At 34.8% G+C, this 16,489-nt stretch overlaps 1 protein-coding gene across 2 annotated transcripts in view; it reads left to right on the top strand.

Annotated features, from left to right (window-relative positions):
* Positions 1–16,489, top strand: part of TBCK (TBC1 domain containing kinase) — a gene marked incomplete at its 5' end in the record, with an annotated part of 228,033 nt that overhangs the window by 64,122 nt on the left and 147,422 nt on the right. For both annotated transcript variants that reach the window (XR_014296711.1, XM_082653866.1), the window contains 7 exons: positions 7,165–7,214; positions 7,394–7,523; positions 9,080–9,178; positions 10,858–10,920; positions 11,445–11,571; positions 12,963–13,013; positions 14,447–14,530. Coding sequence is in view for 1 of the 2 variants with exons in the window: in XM_082653866.1 (XP_082509992.1) it covers positions 7,165–7,214; positions 7,394–7,523; positions 9,080–9,178; positions 10,858–10,920; positions 11,445–11,571; positions 12,963–13,013; positions 14,447–14,530 (604 nt within the window). The remainder of the gene's footprint in view (positions 1–7,164; positions 7,215–7,393; positions 7,524–9,079; positions 9,179–10,857; positions 10,921–11,444; positions 11,572–12,962; positions 13,014–14,446; positions 14,531–16,489) is intronic.

The raw sequence follows: 16,489 nt of genomic DNA, 5'->3' as shown, positions 1-16,489 counted from the left end.
GTGAGAGTTTCTTTAAGGTATGTGCCCAGGAGTGGCATTGTTGGAAAATAGTATCTGTACATCATCAGCTTAGTATATGTTGTTATATTGTCTGTTCATACAAGTGGCCTTATCACTTTATCTTTTTACTATCGTTGGATAAGGGTTCTCATTTGTCCGCATATGTGATAGCACATGGTCTTATCAAATTAAAAATTATTGTTCTGAAAGGTGTAGAATGGTATTTTACTATAATACTAATTTTCAATTTCCTGACTTTAGTACAGTTATGAGCCTTTTCATATTTTTTGCCATTTGCTTACCTCTCTGTACATTACTAGTTCATATCTCTTGCCAGTTTTTTTGCGTGATTTCTTACTGATTTGAGGACTTTTAAAAATGTATTCATTTACACAACCTTTGTTGGGTATACAGGCGTACCTCAATTATCACACTTAGCTTTATTGCACTTCAGAGATATTGCATTTTTTACAAATTGAAGGTTTGTGGCAGCCATGCATCAGGCAAGTCTCTTGGCACCATCTTCCCAACAGCATTTGCTCACTTTGTGTCGCTGTGTCACATTTTGGTAATTCTTGCAGTATTTCAAACTTTTTCATTATTATTATATTTGTTATGGTAATCTTTGATTAGTGATTTTTATGTTACTGCTGTAATCATTTTGGGGCACCACGAGCTATGCCCACATAAGATGGTGAACTTAATCTGTAAATGTATGTCCTGACCATTCCACCAACTGACTGTTCCATCTCTCTCCCTCTTCCCCGGCCTCCCTATTCTCTGAGATACAACAGTGTTGAAACTAGGCCAGTTAATAACCCTACAGTGGCCTCTAAGTGTTAAAGTGAAAGGAAGAGTTTCTCATCTCTCACTTTAAATCAAAAGTTAGAACTGATTAAGCTTATTATTGATGAAGGTGTGTCAAAACGTGAGATAGTCCAAAAGCTAGGCCTTTTGCACCAAACAGCCAAGTTGTGAATGCAAAGAAAAAAATACTTAAAGGAAATTAAAAGTGCTACTCCAGTGAACAGTGATCTTGATAGAAGATGAAAACAGCCACAACATTTCCTTAAGCCAAAGCCTAATCCAGAGCAAGGTCCTAACTCTCTTCAATTCTGTGAAGACTGAGAAGGGTGAGGAAGCTGCAGAAGAAAAATTTGAAGCTAACAGCTCTTGATTCATGAGTTATAAGAAAAGAAGCCATCTCTAGAACATAACAGTGCAAGATGAAGTCAGCAAGTACTGATGTAGAAGCTGCAGGAAGTTATCCAGATGTAACTAACATAAGTAATGAATGTGGCTACACCAAACAACAGATTTTCCATGTAGATGAAACAGCCTTCTATTGGAAGAAGATGCCATCTAGACTTTCATAGCTAGAGAGGACAAGTCAATGCCTGGCTTCAAAGTACAGACTGAGTCTCTTGTTTGGGGCTAATGCTGCAGCTGGTGACTTTAAGTTGAAGCCAATGCTAATTTACCATTTTGAAAATTTTAAGACCTTTAAGAATGATGCTCAGTCTATTCTGCGTATGCTCTATCAGTGGAACAATAAAGCCTGTATGACAGTACATCTGTTTACAGCATGGTTTATTGAATATTTTAAGCCCACTATTGAGACCCACTGCTCAGAAAAATGATTCCTTTCAAAATGTTACTGCTCACTGACAATGCACCAGGTTACCCAAGAGCTCTGATGGAGATGTACAACAAGACTGATGTTGTTTTCATGCCTGCTAACATCTATTCTGCTGCCCTCAGATCAAGTCATTTTGACTTTCAAGTTTTATCCTTTAAGAAATCAGTAAGGCTATAACTGCCATAGATAGCAGTTTATCTGATGGATCTGAGAAAAGTCAACTGAAAACTTCTGGAAAGGATTCACCATTCTAGATGTCATTAAGAACATTCATGATTCATGGGAAGAAGTCAAAATATCAACATTAACAGGAATTTAGAAGAAGTTGATTCCCCAACCCTCATGGAAGATTTTGAGAGGTTCAAAAATTCAGGGCAGGAAGGAACTGCAGATGTGTTGGAAATTGCAAGAGAACCAAAATTAGAAGTGGAGCCTGAAGATGTGATGGAACTGCTGCAATCTCATGATCAAACTTTAAATGACGGGTAAGGATTTGCTTACTATGGATGAGCAAAGAGAGTGGTTTCTTCAGTTGGAATCTACTCCTGGTGATGATGCCGTGAAGATGTTGTAATGACAACGGAGGATTTAGAATATTACTTAAACTTAGCTGATAAAGCAAGCAGCAGGTTTTGAGAGGCTTGACTCCAATTTTGAAAGAAATTCTGCTGTGGGTAAAATGCTATCAAACAGCGTTGCCTGCTACAGAGAAAACATTCATCAGAGGATGTGTCAACTGATGGGGCTGTCTTCATTGCTGTCCTATTTTAAGGAGTTGCCAGGGCCACCCAACCTTCTGCAACCGTGAGCCTGGTCAGTCAGCAAGCCCTCGGCATCGAGGCAAGACTTCCCCCAGCAAAAAGGTTATGACTTGCTGTAAGCTCAGGTGCCAGTTAGCAGTTTTTTTAGCAATAAAGTATTTTTAATTAAGGTACATGTATGGTCTTTTTTTTTTCTACATAATGCTATTGCACACTTAATAGACTACAGTATAGTATAAATAGCTTTCATATATACTGGAAAACCAAATAATTTGTGTGACTCGCTTTATTGTGATATTTGCTTTATTATGGTCGTCTGGAACCAAGCCCACGGTATCTTTGAGGTATGCCTGTATGTGGTGCGTTTATGTTCTCATCTGTGGCTTTTCCTTTAACTTTTTGATGGTGTCTTTTAATGAATAGAGTTCTTAATTTTATCAATGCTTTTCTTTATAGTCAAATATGTTTTGATATATTTTGCTTATTGTAACATTTAAATTTAATGTTAACATTTACCAAGGTTACAAATATATTTTTATGAAGTTCTTCTGTATTTTCTTCTAAAAGATTTAGACCTTTTTTCCACATTTTGTCCATTGATTCACCTGTATTTTTTTTTTTTTAGTAAGATGTGAGGTAGATATCCAAAATCACATTTCATTCATAAGAAATAATCCCTTGTCTCAGCACTACATATTGAATAATTCACTCTTGGTTTTTTGATCTGTAATATCAGCTCTTTCATGTATGTGTGGATATGTTTCTGAGCTTTCTATTCTGATCTTTGACCTATTGGTATAACCTTAGCCAATAACACACTATATTAATACATGGTTTTATATGAGGTCTTGATGCCTAGCAGGGGAGATGCCCAGTTTGTTCTTTAACGTGAACTCTCTAACATGGAGCTCTTCTATTTGATTTTTATAATCATCTTGTCATTTCATTTTAAAAGTATAGGATTTTGATTAGAATTGCATTGAATTTGTAGAGAATTGATATCTTCAACATATGAGTCCTATTTCTTGAACATGGTGTAGATATACCATTTATTTAGGTCCTATTTTATATCAAAATTTCCTTTTTAGTGTCTATATATGTTATCAGATTTATTCCTAAGATATTAAATTGTTGGTCTTATAAATAGGATGTGTGTATGTGTATATATGATGTTTCTCACTCTGAAGTTTGTTTTGTTTGAAATTAATATAGCTATTCCAGTTCTCTTTTAATTAGTGTTTCCATGGTATATCTTTATCCCTTTACTTTTAATGTATCTATGTCTTTATATTTAAAGTGGGTTTCTTTTAGACAACGTAGAGTTGGATCTTTCTTTACTTTTTTTTTTAAAGTAAATTTATTTATTTATTTATTTTTGGCTACATTGGGTCTTCATTGCTGCACACAAGCTTTCTCTAGTTGCGGCTAGCAGGGGCTACTCTTTGTTGCGGTGCGTGAGCTTCTCGTCGCGGCGGCATGTCTTGTTGTGGAGGCTTCTCTTGTTGCAGAGCATGGGCTCTAGGCACACAGGCTTCAGTAGTTGTGGTGCACGGGCTCAGTAGTTGTGGCTTGTGGGCTCTAGAGTGCAGGCTCAGTAGTTGTGGCACACGGGCTTAGTTGCTCCATGGCATGTGGGATTCTTAACCCCTGCACCACCATCTTCTTTACTTTGAGGTGTAATTTTGCTGGATACAGAATTCTAGTTTGGTTGTTTTTATCTTTCAGTACTTTAGACATTTCACCCCACTCTCTTTTTTGCTTACGTGCTTTCTGGAGACCCGTCTGATGTAATTTTTATCCTTTTTAATCATAGTTATTTATATAAAATTCCTGGTCTGATAATTCCAAAATGTCTACCATATGTGAATCTGGTCCTGAATGTCTTTTTTTTACATTTTAGCAGGGCTTAACAATTTTTTTTTGAAAACCCAACATGATATATTAGTAAGAAGAACAATCATAAATAGACCTTTAGTGCAAGATTTCATGTTTATCTAGTTGTTGTGTAGCTTTTTTGTCAGAGGGTAAAGTTTTCTCAAGTGTCCTTGTTCTCATCTTCCTTACTGCCTTTGGGTTTCCCTGGAGACTCTTTTATATAGGGTCTGAGGCTTGCAGTTCTTTCAGCTGGAATTCCCTGTATTATACAGGAACTCTATATATGGAGATAAGATAGGGGAGGGAGATAAGGTTGGAGGGATAATCTTATCATTAGGTCTCAGTGTTTTAGTGAGCCTTTGTCTCTGGGCCAGAGCTTCTCAGCTTCCCTCCCCATTTCTTTAGGTGAGACAGGAAGGCTAGAGAGAGCTGGAATTGGGTATTTCTTATCCCCACATCAAAGACTAGAGGGGCCTTACCCCAGGTCATTTAGACTCTGGTAAAATGGTTTCCCTTGAGGGCAGGCCTTTACTTTTGACAACAGGGTACTCTGGGAGCAGTTTAAAAGTGGTTACTTTGCCCCTCCTCCTGCAAGAGACAAGAGGGGATTTTTCTTAGACTTTCACCCTGAGAACCTGTTGGCTATGGAGGTAAAACTCAAGGAAGTGTGGAGTTTCCCCTAGGGCTGGGCCTCCAGAAGTTTTTCTCTCTCAGGTTAGTCCTTGCTAAATCTGCAGCAATTAGTCAGTTACCCTTCAAATGTTCTTACCAGGCTCCAGCAGTAGCTTCTGCTCCACCTTAGCTGTGATTGTCTATATTTGCCTGTCTCTCCAGTTTTCCAGGGAACATTTTTGCCCTGATCCTGATGGCTCTAAAAAGAGCTGTTGATTTTCAGTTTCTTCCATTTTTTTTCTTGCTGTTAGGGCAGGAGGGATAACTTCCAAGCTTTTGACTGTTGGACTGGAAGCTAAAACTCCTAGCCTTTTTATTGTTGTCTATAGCCAAAGATAAAATAGATAATTTCCCTTGTTGTCTGTCTCTAGGCTAGCAGTTCAGAGCCCTCTCCCCACCCCACCGCCAGCACATACACACAGTTCTGTCTTTACTGGGGTGTAGCAGGGTCGCCTCCAGTTTGGCTGCCCCTTTAATCAGGTGCCTGAGCCTGTGTCCCATTGTGCTCTAAAACCCTAGGCCACAGTTATCAGTAAGTATACTTTAGTGCTAGTTTACCTCCTTTCTCTGTAAACCCAGCTTTGTGTCTTACGTCATTGCATTTTTGTTACTCTTTTAGGCTTTTCCTGTCATTTAATATTTTACACATTATACAATAGGGAGATATTAGAATCTCTTATCTGCTATAATGCCAGGAACAGAAAATTAAAATATATGATGATTACACCTGATACCCTAAACTTATCATCTCTTTGAAGAGAAAGAATGTGTACAGTGGACAAAATAAGTAGCAATACAAGGTGGTAAACAATAAAGTATATCCAAAACATATGGTTTCAACTGATTGTATTTAACTCTTAATTTGTTTCTTTAATTTAAATATAATCCAAATTATATGAATACAAGTTGAATGTAGGCTTCCATTTTATTTACTTCCTCAGTTCCCTTACATTTCCACTTCTGAAATTTAAAATACTTTTTTTCTATAATTATTCAGAAAAAATATTAATGTTGATTTTTAAAATAATGTAGAAAACAAATAATAATTTTTATCTTATACTTTTCTGTATAAGTATTTTTGCCTTTTTTAAACCCTTAATATGCTAAATTTTTAACTAGAAAAAAAGCAGACAAGTTACTAATAATATTTATGACTTTCAGCGCAGTAAAACCTAAGCTTTAAAAAAATATGTACGTTAATAATGCAGTAAAAATTGGGTAAAATCTTATTTTTCAACTTAGAATTTTAATACGTGAAAGAAATACCTCAAGGTTTAAGGGCAAAATGGGATAAACACATGTCAAATTTTAGAGAAAAGTTAGGCATAAATCCAATGTTTGCCAGATTCTCTGTGCTGGGTTTTCTTTGGCTTTTAAAAATTCTGGGAATAACTCACATGGATGAGTGCACAGTGACTCTAATCAGCAGAAGGTCGATGCTGGCTACACAGCGACTTCGATCTTCTGTGTAGGTCCCCAGAGGAGCAGACACGCTGCCCTCTAGTTGGAAGTTGAACTGAACAGCAGGGCAGCAGGCAGGGTGGCATTAACTTTAATCACCCTGCTTAGCATTTGTCTAAGATTTTACTTTACTACTGCCTACCTTCTTATGTTTTTGGAGAATATCTGTAATTCTGGCAATGTCATCATTTGGTGTAACATTTATTATAATGACTTTGTGAAAAAAATAAAAATTGAATTTTGTCAGTTGATTTATCAGCCATTTGAATCATCTATGTTCAAAGTATGATGTGAGAAATTCTTTTGAATCCTTTTTATTAGCACCTTACTTTTGTCTTAGTTTGTATTAATGTCAAAACAAAAATAAATCTGACTTTGAGGGATATGTATGCAAAAGTACATTTTAAAATAATATTCATATAATTTTAAAATATCCATTTATTAAATTTGATACTAATTTTAGTATTTCTGAATTGTGTTTGGACAACAATTATTATAGGTGTCTAACCTTTACAAGAGATACCTAGAGGTTAAAAAATCAAAAACCAAAAAAACGGTTCTTCACAGCCAGATTTAATCACTGGAGGCATGGTATATTTGCATATTTATGTTAGGAATGAATTTTAGATTCTATCTTATACTTTTCTTGGTACCTTTATAAATTCATAATTTTAATGTATTTTTCCTTTTAAATATGGATCAGCGTTTCTGTCTCAGAACCTAAATATCACAAATACTTTCTCTCTGAATTCACAGAGATTAAAAGATGTTGATGGAGAAGCATTTTACCCACTACTTGAAGATGAGTGAGTATATCGTCTCCTTTTACACTTATTTTTCCTTTCTGTCTATATTATACTGGTAAGAAGCTTGTACATTTTCTTTGAAAAGTATTTCCTAAAAATAACACAAAAATATGGTGTTTTTAATTTTAAAAATTTTTATACCTTTTGTCAATTTTTCTGCTTTTGTTTCTTTTTTACAGTCAGTCTAATTTACCTCATTCAAACAGCAATAATGAGCTGTCTGCAGCTGCCACTCTCCCTTTAATCATCCGAGAGAGGGACACAGAGTACCAACTAAACAGAATCATTCTCTTTGACAGGCTGCTAAAGGTAGAGATTCTAAACTGTAAAGTGTTATAAAGAGCCCACATACAATCCTTATTTTTTATTTCATTGGTAATTCTTAGGGAATCTTGATGTCATGAGAACACTAATTCTTATGACCTATCTTTTCTGATTAACTTTAATTATAAAAATGATACCTGTTCATAGTACATAAAATTAAAAAGTAAACAAGATGCAGAAATCTATGCAAAATCATATTAGACAAAATATTACTATCTGTACTATTTAAAGAACACCTAAGGGGAGTTCCCTGGTGGTCCAGTTGGTAAGAATCTGCCTTCCAATGCAGGTGACATGGGTTCAATTCCTGGTCAAGGAGCTAAGATCCCACGTGCTGCAGGGCAACTAAGCCTGCGCACCACAACTAGAGAGCCTGCATGCCACAGCGGCTGAGCCTGTGCGCTGTGGAGCCCGTGCCCAGCAACTGCTGAGCCCACGTGCTCTAGAGCCCGTGCACCACAACTAGGGAGAAGCCCATGTGTCACAACGAAAGATCCCTGCATGCCGCAATGAAGATCCAGCGTGCCGCAACTAAGACCAAGTGCAGCCAAATAAGTAAATGAACACCTAAAAACCAAAAGAAAAAGCACTATTATCGAAACAGAGAAATGGATAAAAAACGCAACAGGACTACAACTAGTCAGTAAATCAATTCAAAATGTGTATCCTTACTAGGAATGAAAAAAATTAAAATAACTTTTTCTTGCATACTGAATTAGCAAAGTGAATAAAGGTATATTGAGATTGGAACTCTCATTCTTTTTTTTTTTTTTTTTTGCGGTACGCGGGCCTCTCACTGTTGTGGCCTCTCCCGTTGTGGAGCACAGGCTCCAGACGCGCAGGCTCAGTGGCCACGGCCCACGGGCCCAGCCGCTCTGCGGCATGTGGGATCTTCCCGGACCGGGGCACAAACCCGTGTCCCCTGCATCGGCAGGTGGACTCTCAACCACTGTGCCACCAGGGAAGCCCCCAGAACTCTCACTCTTTTAGAGTAAGTGTAAGGTGTTAGAAACATTCTGTAAAACAATTGAAAATATGTATCAAGAGCGTTAACAACATCCATACCCTTTGTCCTAGTAATTCTCTTCTAGAAATCTCTCCTAACATACAAATTTACAGAATGACAAATTTATGTGCAAAGATATAGAAGAAACCATAATAATAACATATTTGTTTAATACTTTCTATATCACCAGATATTTTACAAAGTGCCTTACATACATTATTTTACCCATATGAGACTGGTAATATTATTCTCATTATGAGCCTTTCTTAATTCTCCCAGAGCACATAATAGAGAGGAATGATTAAAAATAGTAGAATCAGCTCCTCTCTTTGATTGTGTAATAGGAGATTTACAGAAGATAGAGAACCATTGCACTGCTAATTTATATGTATTAATAACATCAAAGTAATTTCAGGTACTTAGAAATGTATTACAGTTCACCTTCAACTTTTTCACTGGTATATTGAGATCTGTCTAGACTAAAAAGATGACACTGGTAATTTGAGATATTTTTCATATCTTTTTTTATCTGTAGGCTTATCCATATAAAAAAAATCAAATCTGGAAAGAAGCAAGAGTCGATATTCCTCCTCTTATGAGAGGTTTCACCTGGGCTGCTCTTCTGGGAGTTGAGGTAAAAAAGAAAAGAGAAGGTTGGAAGCTGATTAATAGTGGTAGGAAAAAAGAATGAAAGTGCTTTCTGAATGTGTACTTTTCAAGTTGCTAGAAAATTATGTAGTAAAATATGAACATTAAGAATATTTGGCAATTTTAAGTGAACGGAGTAGAGGAAAAGAATATAGACTAGATAGAATAGAAAAACATAATTGATAATTGATGGTTTGTTAGATTTATTCTATTTAATGTATTTAATGGACTCACAGAAATTATCTTGATTATTTTAAAATCAAAATATTTTAAGAATATATGTATATCATTTATAAGTCTATAGTCCTGCTTATAAAGTATGTTCATCTTGGAATTGGATTGCCTATTTATAACTAATGCTATCTAAATTTGGAAAAATCTTCCATACTAATTTGAACCTTGTCAGAAATCATTAACATAATGATTTAGTGCCTTTTGGCACATCTGTCTTACCAAAAGCATGCTGCTAAGAGAAATAGCTACTTTATCTTCTACAACACCTTATCTGTGGCAGTGAGGAAAGGAAAAGTGTCACAAAATTAGTGGGGTGACTTGCAGTGCTATCAGAGAAGAGCAGTCATGATAATGGGCCAAATCCTGCCAGATTATTTCATTTTCTGTAATTTCTTTGTCATTTTGCCTTCATGTATTTTCTTATAGATATCTTATGGATGTCCATCACCTATTTTTGTGTGTGTGAATTTCCCCAAATATTTTTAATCCTTTTAACTCTCTGTTGAAAGATTTCCTTCCTTCATTCCTGATTCCCTTGATGAGAGTCTCTAAATATCTTTGACTTTGGTTGGTTGCTTTACAAGAATGTCTAGTGTTCTATCATACAGTAATAGTTAGAATTGTAGAACCATATAATGCTTAAAATTCAAGAGGACTTCCAAGGTCAGGTTGTCCAAATCTTTCATTAAATAGATGTGCCAGAGAAGTTGGCACAGCACAGAGTTTGAACCCCAAATTCCTGGCTGTTTCTCTACCATTACGGTTAACCAGACTAATAAGAAGTGTTCCATGCTTGGGACGCTGACCAAACATTTGAAGTGGTTTATTCAGTTATTCTTTCTGTAATGGTATAACTGAAAAATGTAAATGATCCCTTTAGTTCCTTAATGATTTTATAACTACATGATATTCCACTCTTTAATTCATCCCAAACTTCTGCTTCCTGGTGCTGAACTACCACTGCTTTAAACAGTTTCACTTTACTTTTGCTTTCATTACCAACTTTAACAGGGAAATTTCTTGTGGATGAACCCTACTCCCCTCCCCGGAATTTAAAAAAAATTTCTTCATGAAATTTACTATGCGTGAGATAACAGTGAATAGAGAACAGCAAGGCTGTGTTCTGTGTTGCTGTGGAGGCTGGGAGATTGGCTAAGCATGGTCGTTAGCCACATGACTCATTCAACACATTTGTCTTCCAGTGTGTCTAATTCAAATGTCTGCCTTAGCAAAATGGTAAATTGTCTCAGACTTTCATCACAGACTGTCAAAGATGTAGAAAATTTTTCTAAGGAGTATACTTCGGGTTTGAGTGTGCCTGTCTATAATTGGGTATGTTTTCAAAGATAGATATTTATAAATAGATTTTTCCTAAATTTATAATTTATTAAGGGTATGATAAAGTAATATATCTTCTCTTATTTTTTGCAGGGGGCTATTCATGCCAAGTATGATGCAATTGATAAAGATACTCCAATTCCTACAGATAGACAAGTATGATTTAGATTTTCTTAAACAACCTAAGATAAGTCTGCCCAGTCTTTACATTTTAAAAAGGCATGAGGAATTTTCTTCCTTTCATTATGAATACCGAGCAGCCATCATATGCATATGGTGTTAGAGAAGCATAACTCTTACCTCTTTAAGATCTACTCTAACTCATTAGTGAGTTAAAACTGTTCCTTTTAGGAGTTTAGGCCAAGCAACTTTTCCTAATAATGTACTTTTTTGTCTGAAGAAATTGTCCTTTATTTAGACCAGAATGTAAAGGAAGGTTTTTTTAAAACTAAATTAATACATACCTTTTCAAAAGAAGTAGTCTGCTTTCCTTGTTTAAGTATACTTACAACTTTTTGGTGTTTCCAGTGGATTAGTATAAAATTCAAAAACTTCAGACACCACAATTATGGAGGTTGCCTATTCAGAATTTCATAATACAATTTCTCCTTTTCCTTATCTTGGGATTTATTGGCAATCAGTCCATTATAGTTTTACCTTATTGTTTGGCTGTTTTACAGATTGAAGTGGATATTCCTCGTTGTCATCAGTATGATGAACTGCTGTCATCACCAGAAGGTCATGCAAAATTTAGGCGTGTATTAAAAGCCTGGGTTGTGTCTCATCCTGATCTTGTATATTGGCAAGGTAACTGTTTTTCCCTATTACTAAGACACTTTTTGAAGTGTTAGGAACATGTTGCATGACTGACAATTTTTAAAATCAAAACAAAATATCAAAATATCCTTGGCTTTGAGAAAAGTCAATACTAAAGCTATGCTCTATTTTTTGAGAGGTTTACATGAGAACTTTTTTTTTAACTTTGTCTAAATGTCTAATGAATATCATTTAAATGCAAGACATTTAATGAGACAACTTGCTGTCATGTTGATTAGGAAAGTATAAAGAATATTTTGTGCTATTGTAATCTTTGTGAATACACTTTTTCAATACTTATGCAAATAATAAAATAATTTTGTACCATAAATAATTTGCGGCAAGTTTACATTCTTGGCATTTAATGATCTACAACTTATGCTTATCAGGGTTACTGGGAATTGCGGAATAGGATATCACCCTGAACTTCTCATTTTTTTCTCTCTTTTTTAAAAAATATCTTTAATGCTCCATATCCTTGATTTGTAGCTTTCCTCATTACTGTTTTTGTGGTCATTGATAAATTCATGAATGAGAAATCCATTCCACATAGTCTTATTTTTGAATTTGTTATAATAGTGCTTATATTTCAATTCTGTGTCTATTTCTGGCCAAACCTGAAAATGAAGCTATTATTTTTCCTAGCTCTGTTCATTTTAGAGTTCTGACGGTTACAGATAAATTTATATACATTCTTTTAACATGACAGTGTATGAATAGCATTATTATTAATAAAAGAAATATGTCATGTATTTGTATTTTACTTCACAATTTTTTTTTTTGTGGTACGCGGGCCTGTCACTGTTGTGGCCTCTCCCATTGCGGAGCACAGGCTCCAGATGCACAGGCTCAGCGGCCATGGCTCACGGGCCCAGCCGCTCCGCAGCATGTGGAATCTTCCCGGACTGGGGCACGAACCCGCGTCCCCTGCCTCGGCAGGTGAACTCTCAACCACTGCGCCCAGGGAAGCCCTACAATTTTTTAAAGAATTTTTTTTCATCATCCCAGAGAAACATGTAAGAAAAATTTTCATCTCCTAGATAAGGAAACCTGTCTGGAGTTAAGTGATTGACAAGATCACACAGTCAGGTACTATATGCAAGCCTTCTATCATTTTTACATTTTTCTATTACTATATTTCTCTCTTCAACTCATAATAACCTTGATAATAATAATGGTTGGTTTATTTTGGACATCTACTCTATGCCAGTCACCATCAGTTATTCCTCACAATAACCCATGACGTAATATATTTCTGAATGGGTAATAACGTACAATGCTTAATCTATATAGAAGTAATGCAGAGAACTCAATAAGGTATATATCTGCAATTCTCTTGGATTAAGTTTATTTGAATTCTTTCCCCAACCTCTCTCCATCAGGTCTTGACTCACTTTGTGCTCCATTTCTCTATTTAAATTTCAATAATGAAGGTAAGCCTATTTATCATTTAAATAATTATTGTGCATATTATTTTAAAATATTTTAATCAAACGTGAAAGTTTTTTATTTTCATTGTAAGGTTCTTGCTCTCTTCCTAGTAGATATTGTACATTTCTGTGAAATAATCTATTAGACTCATTTTAGAGGATGTGAAGGATTAGTTTATTACTGGAGAGTTTCAGCTGTGACTGGAGATTTAGGGAGAACCTGATAGATTATTCTAAATGCATTCATCTACTTTGGTGACTATTTTTATGAAACTTTGGAGAAAATTCTGACTTTTTTAGAGATTAGTTTTAGTCTATATATACTTTCTGAACAATTTGTAAAGAAAACAATATTGATACTCTATCCTCCAGAGACTTTTATTTCAACCACTACCTCCTTTTATTTTTTAAGCCACCACCTCCTTAATGAAGACTTTTCTTACCCTCTTGAATCCATATAGCACTTTGTATTTCCAGAAATTTATCTTCTGTATGTTTTGTATTATAGTTATTTATATACTAATATAGTAACCCTTTTTTTGTTTAGCAGCTTTTTTAAATGACAAGGGTTTTTTTTGTTTTGTTTTCTGTTCCCTCATATAATGCCTTTTATAGTAGGTTTTTCAATAAATATTTGAATATTTATTGCGAATATCTCTAATGATATCACATATAGAGAGTGTTACCATATATAGCATAAATCCTTAGAAGCCTCAATCTCAGAATCTCCATTTCTTCAAATTCTATTTCATATCAGAATTTTCATAGATTTTGGGAATTTGAGTAGCAATAGCATAATCCCAGAGAACTAAAATTTTACTATTTGACTACATTTTTAAATGCCTGTTCTCTGGCATTAGTCTTTAGACTAGGTTTTGTTGTGTTTAGTTAAGCATAGCTCATTATCACACATACTGATCCAAAAATTGTAAAGGATCTGTGTTTGAAAGAACAATTTATTGCTAGTGTTTCTAAATCCAAAGTTCTCAGGCTCTTTGCATCAACAAAAATTAGCGATCTTGAGGTTTATATAGCTCATTAATAATGATTATGTTTAGAGATTTTAAAAATGCATAAAGTTCTGATAAAAAAGGTTTTTATTCTTGTAGGATAATGATTGCTGCGGTAGTTTGCTTTTTTGTTTGTTGTTTATTTTTGTTTTTTGGGTTTTTTGTTTGTTTTGGGTTTTTTTTTTTTTTTTTGCTGCTGCAGTAGTTTGAAACTGAAAAGTTTGTAAGGTGGTTATCTTCTGTTGTCCAAAACATTTTCTGTTTTAAATGGTACAGGGTTTTTCCCCTTAAATTTTGTGCTTCCATCAGTTATTAACATAACTCTTGTTTAAAAATAGATTCAAGGAATGTGTGCTAAGTGAGTGAATGACAGCTGATCTTTTACCTCATTAACTAATTTGTTATATTTGCCTTACTCTTTCTTAGCCTTGGCTTATGCCTGTATGTCTGCTTTTATCCCCAAATACCTGTATAACTTCTTCTTGAAAGACAACTCGCATGTAATACAAGGTAAGAAAGTGTGTTTCTTTGCCTTTTTATAGGGAAAGCACTTATGTCAAAAGTGACCAATACTCAGTTAAATTTATGATTTTGACCCAATAAAATATGGTGACAGGGCTTCCCTGGTGCACAGTGGTTGAGAGTCCGCCTGCCAATGCGGGGGATGCGGGGTCGTGCTCCGGTCCGGGAAGATCCCACATGCCGCGGAACGGCTGGGCCCGTGAGCCATGGCCGCTGGGCCTGCGTGCCCAGAGCCTGTGCTCCACAACGGGAGAGGCCACAACAGTGAGAGGCCCGTGTACAGAAAAAAAATATATATATATATATGGTTACAGTGTGTCACTAAAACACGTGAAAAGATCACTAAGTTTAGTCTCTTCTTCAAGTCCACAAAGAATTATGGTATTTTGCTAATGACTGTTTAATATCTAATCTCAGTTTGGTTCAAATTCAGTCATGCCAGTTTAAGAAAATAAAAGTCCAGCTGTTTGTTTCTCTCACTATTAACATTGCCCACAAAAAGCTTCACCATGGAGCAAGCCTATCATGAATTAGTAAAAAGTTTAAACAGTGTTTAATTGTGTAAGTAAATAGAATATTAAAAACACTTCTCATTCATCTTATTCATGCTCGATCACCCAAAATATCCTCCCACTTTCTTTTCTTTCCTAAAAGACACCTCCTCCTTCAGAGTTCAAGACGTAGCATAACCCATCTGTGAATTCTTTCAGGACTACTTCAGCCACATTCAAACTTTTATATAAGTTTTTGAGCTCATTTTTTAAAGTAGAGTAACAGAAGTTTAATAATAAACACTTGTGAATCAGACAAACTGTTTCAAATTTAAGTTTCATTACTTATTGTGAGTCTTAAACAAATAACTTAAGTTGGCTAGGTATAATGTTCCTCATATCTGAAATAAAAATTGTTGTAAAGGTTAAGCATTATAAGATATGTAAATACCTAGCACATAAAAACATTCATTTCAATAACAATAATTATTACTATATTATTTTTAGTACTATTACTATTTTCATTATTACAATTTTTTGATAATATAATTATTGTCATGGTATTATATATCATTTTATGTCTTATATTTTCAAGAAGATTTTAATGTTTTAAGGACAGGGAATTTTCTTATAGTTTCGTATTTCTTTTGGAACAGACTACAAAGTTGGTTGCAGTCTCCCCATTTACCATTTTTATGAAACTTATCCAACACCCCCTTCATTTAGACCTTTTTACTTATATGTATATCCTATTAATTCTATTAAACTTTAAACAACTTAAAGCTGATGCTGTTTATTTATACCTGTGTCATTATGGTTTCATTTAATTCACTCAATTTGAATAGATAAAGCAGGAAAACTACAAGCTGTGTCTGATTTATCAAAAATTCTGAGTAAGTGGGGTCTCAATTAGCAATATTTTTACTTAGTTAGAAATGAGTATAAAACTAGAGTACCAGAGGTCAATATAATGAAAAAAATAATTAGAAAGGAAGCAGAAAGGGAAATGTAAATTAAAAAGATAAAGAGACTGAAAATAAGAGGAAAAGAATATGGATAAATAGCACAACACATACAATTTTTCCATCATCATTTACATTAGTATATAGAGAAAAATATTAAAATTCTTTTTAAAAACTTAGTGTTTGTGTTTACAAACACATCGAGGCATGTGAGCATTCACGGTTCTCTGTGTCTACCACATAGATGGGTGCTAGAAATTGAAGTAATGATCCATTGTCTCTATGTTAGTTTTGAAATGTAATTTCTATTGATTTGTATTTGTATATTGAAATGATTTGGCCTAAAATGGATATATCCAAGTCCCTGTACATTCCTAGGATGTGGACTTATATATAGTTGGGATTAACTTAAGAATGTTTTTTTTAGAGGGCAACAACTTTTTGTTTTGATTTCTTATAATTAAGAACAAGTATATTTTATAGGAAGGAACTTA

The sequence above is a fragment of the Grampus griseus genome (assembly GCF_964374135.1).
Source record: "Grampus griseus genome assembly, chromosome: 4".
NCBI classification, from domain to species: domain Eukaryota; kingdom Metazoa; phylum Chordata; class Mammalia; order Artiodactyla; family Delphinidae; genus Grampus; species Grampus griseus.
The sequence above is the reverse complement of the archived record's forward strand: the minus strand, read 5'-3'. Positions and strand labels throughout refer to the sequence as shown.